Source organism: Saccoglossus kowalevskii, chromosome 20 (assembly GCF_978046115.1).
Source record: "Saccoglossus kowalevskii chromosome 20, keSacKowa6.1, whole genome shotgun sequence".
NCBI lineage: Eukaryota > Metazoa > Hemichordata > Enteropneusta > Harrimaniidae > Saccoglossus > Saccoglossus kowalevskii.
The window spans coordinates 12542276-12565873 of record NC_140660.1 but is presented as its reverse complement, the minus strand read 5'-3'; the positions used below and the strand labels follow the sequence as shown (position 1 = coordinate 12565873).

The 23598-nt window shown below is 39.1% G+C and overlaps 1 protein-coding gene across 1 annotated transcript in view; it reads right to left on the bottom strand.

The window, feature by feature from the left end:
• Positions 1–6194: 6194 nt before the first annotated feature.
• The window catches only part of LOC102804368 (sulfotransferase 1B1-like), a 100927-nt gene continuing 83523 nt past the window's right edge, over positions 6195–23598 (bottom strand). The window contains exons 6-7 of the mRNA XM_085494374.1: positions 7341–7454; positions 6195–6382 (exon numbers count right to left, since the gene is read on the bottom strand). Of these exons, the coding sequence (XP_085350500.1) occupies positions 6206–6382; positions 7341–7454 (291 nt within the window). The 3' untranslated portion in view covers positions 6195–6205. The remainder of the gene's footprint in view (positions 6383–7340; positions 7455–23598) is intronic.

Below are 23598 nucleotides of genomic sequence, written 5' to 3'. Positions count from 1 at the left end.
TTTAGTCATATGATAGCGCTCATACATAGTGCATAGTTCATGCACTGGTTACTCGTGTTTTCAACTGTATGCACAAACATGCTGTTTACATCGATAAACACAGCTGAACTTTGACTGATTATAATACTGTAAAATACTTTATTTTAGCTGGAATTAATTTTCGTTGAAAATCGTTTTTTGATGTTTTGTATGGAATTAATTTTCACTGATTTTTGACAAGTTGAATGTAAAATATAGGAAAAATAAGTATATTCGCTAGGTTTTATTTTCACTGAATCATTTCTTCAACGAAAATAGCAAAAAATAATTCCAAGCGAAAATAATTAAAAGTATTTCATAGTATTGTAAAATAGGAATACATTTAAACAAATCAGACTTAAATTATTAATACCCTTAAGAGGGTACAATGTCAATAAAGTTTACTTACCTATATGTTTATAATCTCCACCCCACATACCACATATAGATGAGTCACTCAAACTACATATTTGTGAATGAAAACTTAACACCACCGTCACGTCAGCTGTTCAGATCAATCGCACAGGAAAGGAAACACACTATCAGTATCTCTGGACTTATAATGGGAGCATATATGTAAAAAAGGATAACACTGCAATGTCCATCATAATCCACTTTGAGCGGGATATCAAAAAAATTCATTAATTGAACATCATGTGAAATAACTCCGGGAACGTGAACTGTAATAATGGGTATGTCACAATGCTATGTACTAAATTTCATTTCATTCCAACTGCATACTGTATGGTAATTTGTTATTTCTACTACATTTATTATCAGTTCTATCTCAAGCTGTAAATTTTTATGGTGATAATGGATTCCAATAGTGAGGAATTTGACACACATTTTGACAGCTGCAACACTTATTCCTACAATGCATTTCTTAAACTCACAGGAAACATTTCGAAAGGTTCTTTTTCCATCACTCATGTCAACATAAGATCGCTAACTAAAAACTTTGATGAATTAAAATTATTGTATGATACAATTCCCTTCAAATTTAAAGTCATTGTACTCTCTGAAATATGGCAAGTCAAAAATAAAGATATGTTCAATCTATATAATTACTTATTAGAAACAAAATGCAGAACAAACCAAAAGGATGGTGGAGTAGGGGCCTATATCCACACCTCTTTTGATTATAATTTGATTGATGTCGAGGTAACATGCTAAAACATTTTGGGTAAATGTTAATGTTGGTAGGAATAAGTCGCTGGTAATTGTCATAATCTACATAAAACTAAACACAAATGTTGAGTTTTTAGACAGTTTAGAGCATTCAGTGTTACATAATTTACCAATTAATTCCGAATGTGTTTTAGTTGGTGACTTCAATATTAATTTAAACAATTCAGACTCCAGTCATGTTAGAAATCTTTGTCACACATTATCATGCTATAACTTTAAACATAGTATAATTGACCATTTATTCACAAATATTCATTCACATTTTGTCAGTACCAGGACAATAGAGGTGAACATATCTAATGACCTACCAATTTTTGGGATTTTCCAAGACTTAGAAGCGTATTTTCCGGAAACTGGTAAAATGTCATTTCGTGACTACTCCAAACTTAAACTTGATATAATCAAATCTAAAAATGAACTTGAAAGTCAGAACTGGTCCGATGTGTATAATAGTAACGATGTTGATAATGTCTAAGACGCATTCTCTGGCACTTTTTTTAATATTTGTAACAAACATGCCCCTCGAATTACCAAACAAAGTGGTTCCCACACTATCCCCAAAATCCCTAGTTAACCCTAGAGTTAAAAAGGGCAATAAATAAAAAACATAAATTGTTTTCAAAAATGGTTAGATGCAATTATGATGCATCTGGCACATTTTTGAATATTTGTAACAAACATGCCCCTCGAATTACCAAACAAAGTGGTTCCCACACTATCCCCAAAATCCCTAGTTAACCCTAGAGTTAAAAAGGGCAATAAATAAAAAACATAAATTGTTTTCAAAAATGGTTAGATGCAATTATGATGCATCTGGCACATTTTTGAATATTTGTAACAAACATGCCCCTCGAATTACCAAACAAAGTGGTTCCCACACTATCCCCAAAATCTCTAGTTAACCCTAGAGTTAAAAAGGGCAATAAATAAAAAACATAAATTGTTTTCAAAAATGGTTAGATGCAATTATGATGCATCTGGCACTTTTTTGAATATTTGTAACAAACATGCCCCTCTCATTACCAAACAAATTGGGTCCCACACTATCTCTCAAAATCCCTGGTTAACTATAGAGTTAAAAAATAAATAAAATATAAAACATAAATTAATTTCAAAAATGGTTAGATGTAATTATGATGCATCTGGCACTTTTTTGAATATTTGTAAGAAAGATGCCTCTCTCATTACCAAACAAATTGGGTCCCACACTATTTCTCAAAATCCCTAGTTAACCCTAGAGTTAAAAAGGGCAATAAATAAAAAACATAAATTGTTTTCAAAAATGGTTGGATGTAATTATAATGCGGACAGCGTGGCTAAATATAAACGCTATAGAAATTATGTGACAAATGCTCTTAAGATGTGAAACGTGATTTCTATTCACAACAGTTTGTTGAATATAATGGAAAAACTGCTAAAACTTGGAAAATAATAAATGAAATATTAGGAAGAGGGCATGCAAAAACAAAATTACCGCACCACATTGATGTCCATTACTCTGGTAGCAACGTTACGACTACACTGGATGACCAAGATGCAATTGTGAATAGGTTCAATAACTTTTTTTACCAGAGTTGGGGTGAACCTTGCAAACGAAATCTCACCACATACATTCGACATTTACAATGCACATGTGACAAATTCATTCTTCTTGCGTGGTACCACGGCTCATGAAGTGTCAGATATATTGAGAGGATTAGATAAAAAGAAGGCAGTTGGTTATGATCAAATAAGTGCTAAGCTACTCATACACGCAGCGGAGTATATTTCTAAGCCCCTCTCTCACATTATAAATCTTTCATTCTCTTCAGGTTCGTTTCCAAATGCTCTTAAAATAGCAAAGGTTACCCCTATCTTCAAAAAGGGAACTCCTTTTGACCCTAGTACTTATAGACCTGTCTCAGTACTGCCCTAATTAAGTAAATTATTCGAGAAAATAAGCAACAAACAATTAACAGTTTATTTGAATAAATTCAATATATTTATTCCAAGCAGTACGGCTTTAGAGAAAAATTTAGTACAAAACTCTTTGTTATGGACCAAGCACAAAAGGTATTAGATGAAATAGATAAAGGGAATGTAGTTCTTGGAATTTTCTTAGATCTTAGAAAGGCGTCCGAAACTGTTAAGCACACAATTTTATTTAGAAAATTATCTGGATATGGTCGAGACCTATTTAAAAAAAGGAGCAACATGTAAGTGTGAATGGTGTAACATCAGACTCGCTTCCAATAATATGCGACGTTCCGCAAGGGTCTGTACTTGGTCCTACTTTGTTTCTTTTTTATGTTAATGTTAGTGCATCTACATACTTTGATTGACACCAGTTTAGTTCATACATTTCAATCTGGGAACAGTATTAACCTACATTATGAAAAGTTAAATATAGTTAATATAGTTGACTGGTGCGACTGTAATAAACTGACAATAAATACTAACAAAACTGAATATAGACTATTCAGAGGTAAAAATACAAACGTAGCTACTTTTGGGATTTTGACAATTAGAAACCAAATTATTAGTGAGGTAGAGTGTACTAAATATGTTGGTGTGCTGCTGGACCAACATATTGATCATGTGATGAGCAAAATAAGTGTCAAAGCAGGTATCATATATAAATTAAGAAAAAAAATATTCCAAGCTCAACTGTAATATTATTGTATAATTCATTTAATTTGCCACATATTTCATATATGTTGGAAACCTGGGGAAATGCCTATAATACTAATTTACATCCAATACTTATTTTTCAAAAACGAATTGTACGTATTATTTCTGGTTCACCTCCTTTTTCACATACTATCCCATTGTTTAACAGCTACAATATACTTGACATATACAAACAACAGCAGTTCCAATTAGCCCTTTTCGTTTTTGATAGTATTTATGGGAATTTTCCTAATTCTATGTCCCAACTCTCTCAGCATGTACCCAAAACTTATCATACTAGGTTTCAAACTAAAGGAAATTTAATAATTCCAAAGTACAGTATTAATGTAGGTCAATGTTCTATTAAAAATACTGGCCCCAAACTATGGAACCATCTACCACAGAATATAAAAGACATTACATCAAGGTAATTATTTGAGTTAAAAATTAAGAAAAATTAATTGAATAATTATTATTATTATTATTATTATTATTATTATTATTATTATTATTATTATTATTATTATTATTTGCTTCATTTATATATACAGTTTCAGGTTATTATAAATCACCCTCTAAGACAGTGTAATTCATTTGTTTCTCAGGAATCAGACTAGATTAGCAAACGGTTAATTCTGGTTCCTATTTTACTTATTTGTAATTGATTCTTATACTTTGTTTGATAAAGTACAATTGTACATTATCAGATAAAATAACTATTTGATTGATTTGATTTCAATCTAAATACTTTTCTACAAAAGGTACGTTCGATTATGTTGATCATGACCTTGTATGCCGATACCATAATGACTGACGTCATTTATATGACGTCATACAACATATTGTAGAACACATCATTTTACACGTACATAACGTATACATATAAATTATTCACACGCGCTTATACACATATTTTTAAAAAGAAATATTTCAGAACAAAAGATAATAAAGTTAATCATACAAATATGTTCTCAATAATGACACCGGCGGCAAACTCCAAACTTTTACATGAGAGATATCAAATACGACGTCATCTCCGGACTTTGCTTTCTTATTGTATAACGTATCGCGGAGTTTATAAAATAAGGCAATGAAATACACGTAATTGAAGTATTTCTGACAAGTACCGGTGCCCGCGGATCTTGAAAATTCTCGACGAGACACTTCCAAACTGGCTGCTTTTCTTAGAAAGCCTGACAAATCAATGTGTTTTGTTTACATCCATTTTGTAAGAGTTTGAGCTGGCCAACATGTGTTTTACTGACCAGAATTATATCACATACATGTGGTTTCAACAAAATAAAACAATATTTTGATCTTTTTACCTTTTTGAAAAAAATTCACCCAAACGCTAACATTGTAGTCTCTGGAGATCTAATTTGTGGTATGCGCCCCGAAACCAACACGAGTACTTCACAGCGGCGTGTGAACAGCGCCACCACGGCAACATACTTGGATTCTGAATAGAGAGCTCTGATTGGTAAGCTCTACACCTCCCGTGTTGACGTAATCACTACTGAGTTTTTTTGACACTTTCCATTACATTTGACCTTGGCAATTATCAAATACACGCCTAATACCATATTATATTATGTAAGGGAGATAATGAGCACACAACCATAGACAATATGACGAGGAATAATAACCACAGTATATTTCAGCTGTTTTAAGCTCATTCACGCTAATGAAATTTGTATAACCGGAAATGCTTTAAAGTTGAAGTTTCGAGTGCACATGACTGTGGAAATTATCGTCACGGTATCATTAAATCTTACAAGAGATATACGAGGGTAAATTAATCCTTTTTGGAATTTGTGGATGTCAATATGAACTTATGCAAACCATAAATACATGCGATTTTAAGAATTTCTTTACTAAACGTAGTTGGAATGACAACAACAACGTTACTGGGTTTCGAATTTAGGTACGCTTTATTGAGAAATAATGGTAGCAATGTATCTAGAAGAACTAGTGTCGATTAGTTTTACTGCTTTATAAAATAATATATATATATATATATATATTTCATAATATAACACCGAAATCGAGGCGCGACGTGAATTACAAGTTCCAACATTTGATTTACATCTGCAGTTCAGTATTAGTCGTCAAGTTGTACCGTTTGATGATGAGCTATATTTTTAGATTGGATATTTTCAAAACTTTGACAAAAAGAATTTCCTTGGTATAAAATATTTTTATCTATTAGTTCAAATAATTCAAAAATCTGAACAATATTTGTAATCATTGATGCGAATAGATGCTGCTAAAATATACTGTTTAATATATCTGAGCCCCAAAAGACAATAATCATTACCAAGTCGTCTCCAAAGTGGTCAAAAAATCTCCCTCAATATGTGTATTTCAGGTGTTCATATCCTTTCATTTTCTTCTGATATATTCTATCAAAGAGCTTATTTTCTTCTACAGTGAATACATTCTTCCAATCGCCAACAATCCCTGTCACGGTGAAAACCTTATTGTTAATTCTCTTTATATATCTGCATATACACTCCATAACAGCGTTCTTGTTTATTGCACAATAATCCGGACGTTACCCACAGACACTCTAAATGGTTATTTGGAGAATAGGTGATTTTCCGTAAAATTGCGAGATCTCGCGAGATGCTTGAAAGACGCGCGTCGAACGTCTACCGTTAAAATCGAACGATTTGATTTTGAACTCTAATTTCTTTATTTCGTAGCTCACATCGACCGGCTTCCGAATACCCTTACTTAATCGAAATTGCATATCATCAAATGTGGACAGCACATTATTACATGTTACATGTCCAAATACTTTCGCGTTTGTCGAATCGCACGCGATGTTTGACGCCACTACGACCTTTGTTTGTCCTGTTTTTACGTTCGATTTCACGCATAACGCGTGATTCTCGCAGTGAATGGAAAATGGTCTAGTGTTTTAGTTGCTTTATAACAATATGCTACGGAATCTGACGTGATATGACGGATAATTATGATTTATTTAAATAAAAATGTTGCGTGTCAAACCAACCCACAGTGGTGTACTCATGAATAAAGGTTCATTAAATGTCAATACAGATTTTCATGTTGTATGCTCTACAATTTTCGTCTGACTATGTTATCAACAGATTCCTATACCTTACAATTTATTTGCAAATTACTGCTGAGATCTTTTTGGGGTAGGGAAAACCACGTGACTTGTTTTGCCACAAATAATGTTTCATATTATTCGGTCATCGCTAGCACTGTGCCATTGATTGACGTATTTTCATTGTGTTTTGAATAGTGGTTACACTATTTTGAGAAAAAAAGGTCTCGTGGGTCTCGCTCTCTCAATGAGATTTCGGCGGACATATGTGAATGAGGTCTATTGATTTACACTTTAGTTATATTACCGCGTTTTGCGTTATTTGTCATAATGAAGTTTCAGAGTACGGTCAATCTTTACCTCTCTTTTGACGCCGTTGTCCCTTTCGCATCAGAAACTCTGTAATGAAAACCGAGTTTGTTTTCATGGACTGAAAATCTGTCACACGAGCAACCTCTTGTATTTGTTCATCTGTTAGATTCTTGCCAAGAAATTTGGCAATTTTCATGACGTATTCTTGTGGAGACTAATATATAAGCATGTTTTTATTATGGTTAAAGGGCGGTGATTGTCGCGCCACGCATGCGCGATATACGGGTCTAATATAAACAAAGATGGCGACTGACTGTTGCACAGACCAACAAGTACAAACCGAAAGGTTACTAAGCTTTGACTAAGTACTTTCCTCTGTAATTGAAAGGTATCGACAGTCAGTAATTACTGTAATACTGTGGCCATGTCAAAAATCGTACACCGGATTTCTGTTAGAAGAGATCTCGTTGAAAGTGAGAGTACCCCGAGATTCAAATAGTGTTCCATTTTCTCATTGCAGCAAATGTTAAACTGGAACATTATAAATTTCATTTGTTTTTAGAAATCATTATTGTGATAATGTCATACTTTTTGGAAATTATTCTTCTCCATTGCACAACATTATTGAGGAACTCTGACATATAATGTAACGTAAAGTCTGACATATAATGTAACGTAAAGTCTGACATATAATGTAATGTAAAGTCTTACATATAATGAAACCCAAAGTCTGACATATAATAATACGTAAAAGACTGACATATAATGTAACGTAAAGTCTAACATATAATGTAATGTAAAGTCTTACATATAATGAAACACAAAGTCTGACATATAATAATATGTAAAGTCTGACATATAATGTAACGTAGTCTGACATATAGTGTAATGTAAAGTCTTACATATAATGAAACCCAAAGTCTGACATATAATGTAACGTAAAGTCTGACATATAATATAACGTAAAGTCTGACATATAATGTAATGTAAAGTCTAACATATAATGTAATGTAAAGACTTACATATAATGAAACCCAAAGTCTGACATATAATAATACGTAAAGTCTGACATATAATGTAACGTAAAGTCTTACATATAACGTAATGTAAAGTCTTACATATAATGAAACCCAAAGTCTGACATATAATAATACGTAAAGTCTGACATAAAATGTAATGTAAAGTCTGACATATAAAGTAATGTAAAGTCTTACATATAATGAAACGTAAAGTCTGACATATACTAATACGTAAAGTCTGACATATAATGTAACGTAAAGTCTGACATATAATGTAATGTAAGGTCTTACATATAATGAAACCCAAAGTCTGACATATAATGTAACGTAAAGTCTGACATATAATGTAACGTAAAGTCTGACATATAATGTAACGTAAAGTCTGACATACAATGTAATGTAAGGTCTTACATATAATGAAACCCAAAGTCTGACATATAATGTAACGTAAAGTCTGACATATAATGTAACGTAAAGTCTGACATATAATGTAACGTAAAGTCTGACATATAATGTAACGTAAAGTCTTACATATAATGTAATGTAAAGTCTTACATATAATGAAACCCAAAGTCTGACATATAATAATACGTAAAGTCTGACATAAAATGTAATGTAAAGTCTGACATATAAAGTAATGTAAAGTCTTACATATAATGAAACGTAAAGTCTGACATATAATAATACGTAAAGTCTGACATAAAATGTAATGTAAAGTCTGACATATAATGTAATGTAAGGTCTTACATATAATGAAACCCAAAGTCTGACATATAATGTAACGTAAAGTCTGACATATAATGTAACGTAAAGTCTGACATATAATGTAACGTAAAGTCTGACATATAATGTAATGTAAAGTCTTAAATATAATGAAACCCAAAGTCTGACATATAATAATACGTAAAGTCTGACATATAATATAATGTAAAGTCTGACATATAATGTAACGTAAAGTCTGACATATAATGTAACGTAGTCTGACATATAGTGTAATGTAAAGTCTTACATATAATGAAACCCAAAGTCTGACATATAATGTAACGTAAAGTCTGACATATAATATAACGTAAAGTCTGACATATAATGTAATGTAAAGTCTAACATATAATGTAATGTAAAGACTTACATATAATGAAACCCAAAGTCTGACATATAATAATACGTAAAGTCTGACATATAATGTAACGTAAAGTCTTACATATAACGTAATGTAAAGTCTTACATATAATGAAACCCAAAGTCTGACATATAATAATACGTAAAGTCTGACATAAAATGTAATGTAAAGTCTGACATATAAAGTAATGTAAAGTCTTACATATAATGAAACGTAAAGTCTGACATATACTAATACGTAAAGTCTGACATATAATGTAACGTAAAGTCTGACATATAATGTAATGTAAGGTCTTACATATAATGAAACCCAAAGTCTGACATATAATGTAACGTAAAGTCTGACATATAATGTAACGTAAAGTCTGACATATAATGTAACGTAAAGTCTGACATACAATGTAATGTAAGGTCTTACATATAATGAAACCCAAAGTCTGACATATAATGTAACGTAAAGTCTGACATATAATGTAACGTAAAGTCTGACATATAATGTAACGTAAAGTCTGACATATAATGTAATGTAAAGTCTTACATATAATGAAACCCAAAGTCTGACATATAATAATACGTAAAGTCTGACATAAAATGTAATGTAAAGTCTGACATATAAAGTAATGTAAAGTCTTACATATAATGAAACGTAAAGTCTGACATATAATAATACGTAAAGTCTGACATAAAATGTAATGTAAAGTCTGACATATAATGTAATGTAAGGTCTTACATATAATGAAACCCAAAGTCTGACATATAATGTAACGTAAAGTCTGACATATAATGTAACGTAAAGTCTGACATATAATGTAATGTAAAGTCTTACATATAATGAAACCCAAAGTCTGACATATAATAATACGTAAAGTCTGACATATAATATAATGTAAAGTCTGACATATAATGTAACGTAAAGTCTGACATATAATATAACGTAAAGTCTGACATATAATGTAACGTAAAGTCTGACATATAATATAACGTAAAGTCTGACATATAATGTAACGTAAAGTCTGACATATAATGTAACGTAAAATCTGACATATAATAATACGTAAAGTCTGACATATAATATAAAGTAAAGTCTGACATATAATGTAACGTAAAGTCTGACATATAATATAACGAAAAGTCTGACATATAATATAACGTAAAGTCTGACATATAATGTAACGTAAAGTCTGACATATAATATAACGTAAAGTCTGACATATAATGTAACGTAAAGTCTGACATATAATGTAACGTAAAATCTGACATATAATAATACGTAAAGTCTGACATATAATATAAAGTAAAGTCTGACATATAATGTAACGTAAAGTCTGACATATAATATAACGAAAAGTCTGACATATAATATAACGTAAAGTCTGACATATAATGTAACGTAAAGTCTGACATATAATATAACGTAAAGTCTGACATATAATGTAATGTAAAGTCTGACCTATAATGAAACCCAAAGTCTGTCATATAATTATACGTAAAGTCAGGTATATAATGTAATGTAAAGTCTGACGTGTAATGAAACCCAAAATCTGATATATAATGATACGTAAAGTCTGACATATATCGTAAGGTGCGATGTTTTATTACACAACTGACAAGTCTCGAGTTGTAGAGCCATCGGTGCGAGAATGGGGGTGGTATTATAGGTCAGAAAATGTGTTCTTATGACTCACCGAACGTTTTCGCAGACGAAATTGGAACGTTTATTTTCAGCAGCTTTCTAAAGGTAACTGTCGAACTCGAACTTGTCTATTGGTTAGAAAAATCTAAACTTTAAGTGGTCATCATCTGCGCACACGCGGGAATTGAGTCCAAAGCGGCGACAACAACACACGCTAAAAACGCAAAAGCTCATGGATAGACGCTTGTTTGTAAACAATGACACGCTATGGCCATATTATGCATGCGCAGGTGACGACTCACCCGCATTGTAGCAATGATTGTATAACTAATCGTACACATTCTAAAACACAACATCTACTCATGTGTCTTTCAATTATTGACACGATGTTTTGACAATTTACATACGGTTACCTGTTTGATATCTTCATATCTGATAAACATGGTCCATGGTTCCTCTTTATATTTAGCCCAATCAATTGTATATTGAAAGTATGAACCATATTCGGCTAGATATAACAACAAAGACACTCAGGTAAAATGCTAAAGACGTGTTAGTACTCGAGCTATAACACGAATATAAATACAATTGATGTGCATATTGGAATATGTGATGCATTAATTGAGAGACTATGATGCAAAATACGTGCACATCCTGGCATCCATGCATGTGATAAAAATATGATGTAAAGCATAGACCACTTTCCCGGAAGTAACAAGACTGGGGTGCAAAACATTCCTGCTTTGTCATGGCGGAAAATACAAACAAGTCAGTTTGCTGATAGTCGACAGAAGGGAAAATATTTGTGTTACGTCGATTGATACACCCAGAAACACAATATCACGCCCGCAAGTTTACACTGCACACCAAAACGACATGCGCGCGCATGCGAAACGCCGTATTTTCGACTTCCGGGACTTCTATGAAGATTATAATTGTTACACAAATACGTCATTTTAACGTCAAAGGCACAATTTTGCAAAATTGATAGAAATGTTGCATTAAACATAGGATAACGCATTGGTTTTAATGGCGAATATTTTTGAACTGTTTATTTTCTCTCACTTTATGACGGTGTGTTCCAGGCAATCAAAGTCATCAATAGTAGAGGGCAGTTTATTCGACCTCGTTTTTGAGGTGTTTCTTATAAGATATTATATAATTAATGTGAATATCTGAAAGGCTAATGTCAAGAAGGAGTAATTATAAACGAGATTTGACTGTATAGCTAAGCCGCAGTTCAAAGACAATCAACGGCAACCTTGAGGTATATGAAGATTTCTGGTCCTCTGGTATAAAAACGTTTCTATGTCGTCTGCATGGGGGGGGGGGGTGATTTTGTCGTGGCAACAATCGATATCTCATAAGAACGCCGGGAGCCAAGGGAACCAGATAATAAATGACAGAGGCAAAAAATCAACCCCCATTCACGCACAGAAACCGACTGAGGACGCTATAACTCACATCTTTTCTACTAGCTGTAACCTTATAATATTTTGACATGCTAACAAAATAGATTGTTGTTGGTTACTCACTGTTCTCGTTGCAATAATGTTTGATGAAAATTTCCCATTCAATTGGTTCCAACACTTTTGTAATATGGTGATAATTGAATAAAGACACGGCTACATCCTTTGGATTTCTGGTGACTATAATTGTCTGAAATTAATTAAAATTGCTAATTAAACAACATTAAAATTGCTAATTAAACAACATTAAAGCAATCACTACTGCTTTCTTACTCTCTCAATTACGCCCTAAATAGAATTATGAATAAAATAGGTATATAAAAATATTGACTGGAGCCTGTGGTGCACACTGGCAGCTTTGTGTAAATATTGACTGTAGCCTGTGATGCACAATGACAGCCATGTGTAAATATTGACTGGAGCCTGTGATGCACTCTGGCAGCTCTGTGTAAATATTGACTGTAGCTTGTGATGCACACTGGCAGCCGTAGGTAAATATTGACTGGAGCCTGTGATGCACTATCACAGCCATATGTAAATATTGAATGGAGCCTGTGATGCACACTGGCAGCCATATGTAAATATTGACTGGAGCCTGTGATGCACACTGGCAGCTCTGTGTAAATATTGGCTGTAGCCTGTGATGCACACTGACAACCATGTGTAAATATTGACTGAAGCCTGCGATGCACTCTGCTAGCCGTAGGTAAATATTGACTGGAGCCTGTGATGCACTATCGCAGCCATATGTAAATATTGACTGGAGCCTGTGATGCACACTGGCAGCCATATGTAAATATTGACTGGAGCCTGTGATGCACACTAGCAGCTCTGTGTAAATATTGGCTGTAGCCTGTGATGCACACTGACAACCATGTGCAAATATTGACTGAAGCCTGCGATGCACTCTGCTAGCCGTAGGTAAATATTGACTGGAGCCTGTGATGCACTATCGCAGCCATATGTAAATATTGACTGGAGCCTGTGATGCACACTGGCAGCCATATGTAAATATTGACTGGAGCCTGTGATGCACACTGGCAGCTCTGTGTAAATATTGACTGTAGCCTGTGATGCACACTGACAGCCATGTGTAAATATTGAGTGAAGCCTGCGATGCACTCTGCCAGCCGTAGATAAATATTGACTGGAGCCTGTGATGCACTATCGCAGCCGAATGTAAATATTGACTGGAGCCTGTGATGCACACTGGCAGCTCTGTGTAAATATTGACTGGAGTCTGTGATGCACACTGGCAGCCATGTGTAAATATTGACTGGGGCCTGTGATGCACACTGGCAGCTGTGTAAATATTGACTGGAGTCTGTGATGCACACTGGCAGCCATGTGTAAATATTGACTGGAGCCTGTGATGCACACTGGCAGCTCTGTGTAAATATTGACTGGAGCATGTGATGCACACTGGCCGCCATGTGTACATATTGATTGGAGCCTGTGATGCACACTGGCAGCCATGTGTAAATATTGACTGGAGCCTGTGATGCACACTGGCAGCTCTGTGTAAATATTGACTGGAGCATGTGATGCACACTGGCAGCCATGTGTACATATTGATTGGAGCCTGTGATGCACACTGGCAGCCATGTGTAAATATTGATTGGAGCCTGTGATGCACACTGGCAGATATGTGTACATATTGACTGGAGCCTGTGATGCACACTGGCAGATATGTGTAAATATTGACTGGAGCCTGTGATGCACACTGGCAGCTCTGTGTAAATATTGACTGGAGTCTGTTATGCACACTGGCAGCCATGTGTAAATATTGACTGGAGCCTGTGATGCACACTGGCAGCCATGTGTAAATATTGACTGGAGCCTGTGATGCACACTGGCAGATATGTGTAAATATTGACTGGAGCCTGTGATGCACACTGGCAGCTCTGTGTAAATATTGACTGGAGTCTGTGATGCACACTGGCAGCCATGTGTAAATATTGACTGGAGCCTGTGATGCACACTGGCAGCTCTGTGTAAATATTGACTGGAGTCTGTGATGCACACTGGCAGCCATGTGTAAATATTGACTGGAGCCTGTGATGCACACTGGCAGCTCTGTGTAAATATTGACTGGAGTCTGTGATGCACACTGGCAGCCATGTGTAAATATTGACTGGAGCCTGTGATGCACACTGGCAGCTCTGTGTAAATATTGACTGGAGTCTGTGATGCACACTGGCAGCCATGTGTAAATATTGACTGGAGCCTGTGATGCACACTGGCAGCTCTGTGTAAATATTGACTGGAGCATGTGATGCACACTGGCAGCCATGTGTACATATTGATTGGAGCCTGTGATGCACACTGGCAGCCATGTGTAAATATTGACTGGAGCCTGTGATGCACACTGGCAGCTCTGTGTAAATATTGACTGGAGTCTGTTATGCACACTGGCAGCCATGTGTAAATATTGACTGGAGCCTGTGATGCACACTGGCAGCTAGGTGTAAATATTGACTGGAGCCTGTGATGCACACTGGCAGCTCTGTGTAAATATTGACTGGAGCCTGTGATGCACATTGGCAGCCATGTGTACATATTGATTGGAGCCTATGAAGCACATTGGCAGCCATGTGTAAATATTGACTGAAGCCTGTAATGCACACTAGCAGCCATGTGTAAATATTGACTGAAGCCAGTGATGCACACTGGCAGCCATGTGTAAATATTGACTGGAGCCTATGATGCACACTGACAGCCGTAGGTAAATATTGACTGGAGCCTGTGATGCACTATCACAGCCATATGTAAATATTGACTGGAGCCTGTGATGCACACTGGCAGCCATATGTAAATATTGACTGGAGCCTGTGATGCACACTGGCAGCTCTGTGTAAATATTGGCTGTAGCCTGTGATGCACACTGACAAACCATGTGTAAATATTGACTGAAGCCTGCGATGCACTCTGCTAGCCATAGGTAAATATTGACTGGAGCCTGTGATGCACGATCGCAGCCATATGTAAATATTGACTGGAGCCTGTGATGCACACTGGCAGCTCTGTGTAAATATTGACTGTAGCCTGTGATGCACACTGACAGCCATGTGTAAATATTGACTGAAGCCTGTGATGCACTCTGCCAGCCGTAGATAAATATTGACTGGAGCCTGTGATGCACTATCGCAGCCGAATGTAAATATTGACTGGAGCCTGTGATGCACACTGGCAGCCATATGCAAATATTGATTGGAGCCTGTGATGCACACTGACAGCCATGTGTACATATTGACTGGAGCCTGTGATGCACACTGGCAGCTCTGTGTAAATATTGACTGGAGTCTGTGATGCACACTGGCAGCCATGTGTAAATATTGACTGGAGCCTGTGATGCACACTGACAGCTCTGTGTAAATATTGACTGGAGTCTGTGATGCACACTGGCAGCCATGTGTAAATATTGACTGGAGTCTGTGATGCACACTGGCAGCCATGTGTAAATATTGACTGAAGCCTGTGATGCACTCTGCCAGCCGTAGATAAATATTGACTGGAGCCTGTGATGCACTATCGCAGCCAAATGTAAATATTGACTGGAGCCTGTGATGCACACTGGCAGCCATATGCAAATATTGATTGGAGCCTGTGATGCACACTGACAGCCATGTGTACATATTGACTGGAGCCTGTGATGCACACTGGCAGATATGTGTAAATATTGACTGGAGCCTGTGATGCACACTGGCAGCTCTGTGTAAATATTGACTGGAGTCTGTGATGCACACTGGCAGCCATGTGTAAATATTGACTGGAGTCTGTGATGCACACTGGCAGCCATGTGTAAATATTGACTGAAGCCTGTGATGCACTCTGCCAGCCGTAGATAAATATTGACTGGAGCCTGTGATGCACTATCGCAGCCGAATGTAAATATTGACTGGAGCCTGTGATGCACACTGGCAGCCATATGCAAATATTGATTGGAGCCTGTGATGCACACTGACAGCCATGTGTACATATTGACTGGAGCCTGTGATGCACACTGGCAGATATGTGTAAATATTGACTGGAGCCTGTGATGCACACTGGCAGCCATGTGTAAATATTGACTGGAGCCTGTGATGCACACTGGCAGCCATGTGTAAATATTGACTGGAGCCTGTGATGCACACTGGCTGCCATGTGTAAATTTTGACTGGAGCCTGTGATGCACACAGGCAGCCATGTGTAAATATTGACTGGAGCCTGTGATGCACACTGGCAGCCATGTGTAAATATTGACTGGAGCCTGTGATGCACACTGGCAGCCATGTGTAAATATTGACTGGAGCCTGTGATGCACACTGGCAGCCATGTGTAAATATTGACTGGAGCCTGTGATGCACACTGGCAGCCATGTGTAAATATTGACTGGAGCCTGTGATGCACACTGGCAGCCATGTGTAAATATTGACTGGAGCCTGTGATGCACACTGGCAGCCATGTGTAAATATTGACTGGAGCCTGTGATGCACACTGGCAGCCATGTGTAAATATTGACTGGAGCCTGTGATGCACACTGGCAGCCATATGTAAATATTGACTGGGGCCTGTGATGCACACTAGCAGCCATGTGTAAATATTGACTGGAGCCTGTGATGCACACTGGCAGCCATGTGTAAATATTGACTGGAGCCTGTGATGCACACTAGCAGCCATGTGTAAATATTGACTAGAGCCTGTGATGCACCCTGGCAGTCATGTGTAAATATTGACTGAAGCCTGTAATGCATACTGGCAGCCATATGTAAATATTGACTGGAGCCTGTGATGCACACTGGCAGCCATGTGTAAATATTGACTGGAGCCTGTGATGCACACCGGCAGCCATATGTAAATATTGACTGGAGCCTGTGATGCACACTGGCAGCCATGTGTAAATATTGACTGGAGCCTGTGATGCACACTGGCAGCCATGTGTAAATATTGACTGAAACCTGTGATGCACACTGGCAGCCATGTGTAAATATTCACTGGAGCCTGTGATGCACACTGGCAGCTCTGTGTAAGTATTGACTGGAGCCTGTAATGCACACTGGCAGCCATGTGTAAATATTAACTGGAGCCTGCGATGCACACTGGCAGGTCTGTAAATATTGACTGGAGCCTGTGATGCACACCGACAGCTCTGTGTTGTAAATATTGACTGGAGCCTGTGATGCACACTGGCATACATGTGTAAATATTTACTGGAGCCTGTGATGTACACTGGCAGCCATGTGTAAATATTGACTGGAGCCTGTGATGCACACTGGCAGCCATGTGTAAATATTGACTGGAGCCTGTGATGCACACTGGCAGCTCTGTGTAAATATTGGCTGTAGCCTGTGATGCACACTGGCAGCTCTCTGTAAATATTGGCTGTAGCCTGTGATGCACACTGGCAGCCATGTGTACATATTGACTGGAGCCTGTGATGCACACTGGCAGCCATGTGTAAATATTTACTGGAGCCTGTGATGCACACTGGCATACATGTGTAAATATTTACTGGAGCCTGTGATGTACACTGGCAGCCATGTGTAAATATTGACTGTAGCCTGTGATGCACACCGGCAGCCATGTGTAAATATTGATTGGAGCCTGTGATGCACACTGGCATACATGTGTAAATATTTACTGGAGCCTGTGATGCATACTGGCAGCCATGTGTAAATATTGACTGGAGCCTGTGATGCATACTGGCAGCCATGTGTACATATTGACTGGAGCCTGTGATGCACACTGGCAGCCATGTGTAAATATTGACTGGAGCCTGTGATGCACACTGGCAGCCATGTGTAAATATTGACTGGAGCCTGTGATGCACACTGGCAGCCATGTGTAAATATTGACTGGAGCCTGTGATGCACACTGGCAGCCAAGTGTAAATATTGACTGGAGCCTGTGATGCACACTGGCAGCCATGTGTAAATATTTACTGGAGCCTGTGATGCATACTGGCAGCCATGTGTAAATATTTACTGGAGCCTGTGATGCACACTGGCAGCCATGTGTAAATATTGACTGGAGCCTGTGATGCACACTGGCAGCCATGTGTAAATATTGACTGGAGCCTGTGATGCACACTGGCAGCCATGTGTAAATATTGACTGGAGCCTGTGATGCACACTGGCAGCCATGTGTACATATTGACTGGAGCCTGTGATGCACACTGGCAGCCATATGTACATATTGATTGGAGCCTGTGATGCACACTGGCATACATGTGTAAATATTTACTGGAGCCTGTGATGCACACTGGCAGCTCTGTGTAAATATTGACTGGAGCCTGTGATGCACACTGGCAGCTCTGTGTAAATATTGACTGGAGTCTGTGATGCACACTGGCAGCCATGTGTACATTTTGATTGGAGCCTATGAAGCACATTGGCAGCCATGTGTAAATATTGACTGGAGCCTGTGATGCACACTGGCAGTCATGTGTAAATATTTACTGGAGCCTGTGATGCACACTGGCAGCCATGTGTACATATTGACTGGAGCCTGTGATGCACACTGGCAGCTCTGTGTAAATATTGACTGGAGCCTGTGATGCACACTGGCAGCCATGTGTACATTTTGATTGGAGCCTATGAAGCACATTGGCAGCCATGTGTAAATATTGACTGAAGCCTGTAATGCACACTAGCAGCCATGTGTAAATATTGACTGAAGCCAGTGATGCACACTGGCAGCCATGTGTAAATATTGACTGGAGCCTATGATGCACAATGACAGCCGTAGGTAAATATTGACTGGAGCCTGTGATGCACTATCACAGCCATATGTAAATATTGACTGGAGCCTGTGATGCACACTGGCAGCCATATGTAAATATTGACTGGAGTCTGTGATGCACACTGGCAGCCATGTGTACATATTGATTGGAGCCTGTGATGCACACTGGCAGCCATGTGTACATTTTGATTGGAGCCTATGAAGCACATTGGCAGCCATGTGTAAATATTGACTGAAGCCTGTAATGCACACTAGCAGCCATGTGTAAATATTGACTGAAGCCAGTGATGCACACTGGCAGCCATGTGTAAATATTGACTGGAGCCTATGATGCACACTGACAGCCGTAGGTAAATATTGACTGGAGCCTGTGATGCACTATCACAGCCATATGTAAATATTGACTGGAGCCTGTGATGCACACTGGCAGCCATATGTAAATATTGACTGGAGTCTGTGATGCACACTGGCAGCCATGTGTAAATATTGACTGGAGCCTGTGATGCACACTGGCAGCCATGTGTAAATATTGACTGGAGCCTGTAATGCACACTGGCAGCCATGTGTAAATATTGACTGGAGCCTGTGATGCACACTGGCAGCTCTGTGTAAATATTGACTGGAGCCTGTGATGCACACTGGCAGCCATGTGTAAATATTGACTGGAGCCTGTAATGCACACTGACAGCCATGTGTACATATTGACTGGAGCCTGTGATGCACACTGGCAGCCATGTGTAAATATTGACTGGAGCCTGTGATGCACACTGGCAGCTCTGTGTGAATATTGACTGGAGTCTGTTATGCACACTGGCAGCCATGTGTAAATATTGACTGGAGCCTGTGATGCACACTGGCAGCTCTGTGTGAATATTGACTGGAGTCTGTTATGCACACTGGCAGCCATGTGTAAATATTGACTGGAGCCTGTGATGCACACTGGCAGCTCTGTGTAAATATTGACTGGAGCCTATGATGCACACTGGCAGATATGTGTAAATATTGACTGAAGCCTATGATGCACACTGGCAGCCATGTGTAAATATTGACTGGAGCCTGTGATGCACACTGGCAGCCATATGTACATATTGACTGGAGCCTGTGATGCACACTGGCAGCTCTGTGTAAATATTGACTGGAGTCTGTGATGCACACTGGCAGCTCTGTGTAATTATTGACTGGAGCCTGTGATGCACACTGGCAGCTCTGTGTGAATATTGACTGGAGTCTGTGATGCACACTGGCAGCCATGTGTAAATATTGACTGGAGCCTGTGATGCACACTGGCAGCCATGTGTAAATATTGACTGGAGCCTGTGATGCACACTGGCAGCCATGTGTACATATTGACTGGAGCCTGTGATGCACACTGGCAGCTCTGTGTAAATATTGACTGGAGTCTGTGATGCACACTGGCAGCTCTGTGTAATTATTGACTGGAGCCTGTGATGCACACTGGCAGCTCTGTGTGAATATTGACTGGAGCCTGTGATGCACACTGGCAGCCATGTGTAAATATTGACTGGAGCCTGTGATGCACACTGGCAGCCATGTGTACATATTGACTGGAGCCTGTGATGCACACTGGCAGCTCTGTGTAAATATTGACTGGAGTCTGTGATGCACACTGGCAGCTCTGTAAGTATTGACTGGAGTCTGTGATGCACACTGGCAGCTCTGTGTAATTATTGACTGGAGCCTGTGATGCACACTGGCAGCCATGTGTAAATAATGACTGGAGCCTGTGATGCACACTGGCAGCTATGTGTGAATATTGACTGGAGCCTGTGATGCACACTGGCAGCCATGTGTAAATATTGACTGGAGCCTGTGATGCACACTGGCAGCCAAGTGTACATTTTGATTGGAGCCTATGAAGCACATTGGCAGCCATGTGTAAATATTGACTGGAGCCTGTGATGCACACTGGCAGCCATGTGTAAATATTCACTGGAGCCTGTGATGCACACTGACAGCTCTGTGTTGTAAATATTGACTGGAGCCTGTGATGCACACTGGCAGCTCTGTGTAAATATCGACTGGAGCCTGTAATGCACACTGGCAGCCATGTGTAAATATTGACTGGAGCCTGTGATGCACACTGGCAGCTCAGTGTAAATATTGACTGGAGCCTGTGATGCACACTGGCAGATATGTGTAAATATTGACTGGAGCCTGTGATGCACACTGGCAGCCATGTGTAAATATTGACTGAAAGCTGTGATGCTCACTGGCAGCCATGTGTAAATATTCACTGGACCCTGTGATGCACACTGGCAGCCATGTGTAAATATTGACTGGACCCTGTGATGCACACTGGCAGCCATGTGTAAATATTGACTGGAGCCTGTGATGCACACTGGCAGCTGTGTGTAAATATTGACTGGAGCCTGTGATGCACACTGGCAGCCACGTGTAAATATTGACTGGAGCCTGTGATGCACACTGGCAGCCATGCGTAAATATTGACTGGAGCCTGTGATGCACACAGACAGCCATGTGTAAATATTGACTGGAGCCTGTGATGCACACTGGCAGCTGTGTGTAAATATTGACTGGAGCCTGTGATGCACACTGGCAGCCATGTGTAAATATTGACTGGAGCCTGTGATGCACACTGGCAGCCATGTGTACACATTGACTGGAGCCTGTGATGCACACTGGCAGCCACGTGTAAATATTGACTGGAGCCTGTAATGCACACTGGCAGCTCTGTGTAAATATTGACCGGAGTCTGTGATGCACACTGGCAGCTCTGTGTAAATATTGACTGGAGCCTGCAATGCACACTGGCATCCATGTGTAAATATTGACTGGAGCCTGTAATGCACACTGGCAGCTCTGTGTAAATATTGACCGGAGTCTGTGATGCACACTGGCAGCCATGTGTACACATTGACTGGAGCCTGTGATGGACATTGGCAGCCATGTGTAAATATTGACTGGAGCCTGTGATGCACATTGGCAGCCATGTGTAAATATTGACTGGAGCCTGTAATGCACACTGGCAGCTCTGTGTAAATATTGACCGGAGTCTGTGATGCACACTGGCAGCTCTGTGTAAATATTGACTGGAGCCTGTGATGCACACTGGCAGCCATGCGTAAATATTGACTGGAGCCTGTAATGCACATTGGCAGCCATGTGTAAATATTGACTGGAGCCCGTAATGCACACTGGCAGCTCTGTGTAAATATTGACCGGAGTCTGTGATGCACACTGGCAGCTCTGTGTAAATATTGACTGGAGCCTGTGATGCACACTGGCAGCTCTGTGTAAATATTGACTGGAGCCTGTGATGTACACTGGCAGCCATATGTAAATATTGACTGGAGCCTGTGATGCACACTGGCAGCCGTAGGTAAATATTGACTGGAGCCTGTGATGCACACTGACAGCCATGTGTAAATATTGACTGTAGCCTGTGATGCACACTGGCAGCCATGTGTACTCATTGACTGAAGCCTGTGATGCACCTTGGCAGCTCTGTGTAAATATTGACTGGAGCCTGTGATGCACACTGACAGCTATGTGTAAATATTGACTGTAGCCTGTGATGCACACTGGCAGCTCTGTGTAAATATTGACCGGAGTCTGTGATGCACACTGGCAGCTCTGTGTAAATATTGACTGGAGCCTGTGATGCACATTGGCAGCTCTGTGTACATATTGACTGGAGCCTGTGATGCACACTGGCAGCTCTGTGTAAATATTGACCGGAGTCTGTGATGCACACTGGCAGCTCTGTGTAAATATTGACTGGAGCCTGTGATGCACATTGGCAGCTCTGTGTACATATTGACTGGAGCCTGTGATGCACACTTGCAGCCATGTGTACATATTGACTGAAGCCTGTGATGCACCTTGGCAGCTCTGTGTAAATATTGACTGGAGCCTGTGATGCACACTGACAGCCATGTGTAAATATTGACTGTAGCCTGTGATGCACACTGGCAGCTCTGTGTAAATATTGACCGGAGTCTGTGATGCACACTGGCAGCTCTGTGTAAATATTGACTGGAGCCTGTGATGCACATTGGCAGCTCTGTGTACATATTGACTGGAGCCTGTGATGCACATTGGCAGCTCTGTGTACATATTGACTGGAGCCTGTGATGCACACTGGCAGCCATGTGTACATATTGACTGAAGCCTGTGATGCACCTTGGCAGCTCTGTGTAAATATTGACTGGAGCCTGTGATGCACACTGACAGCCATGTGTAAATATTGACTGTAGCCTGTGATGCACACTGGCAGCTCTGTGTAAATATTGACCGGAGTCTGTGATGCACACTGGCAGCTCTGTGTAAATATTGACTGGAGCCTGTGATGCACATTGGCAGCTCTGTGTACATATTGACTGGAGCCTGTGATGCACACTGGCAGCCATGTGTACA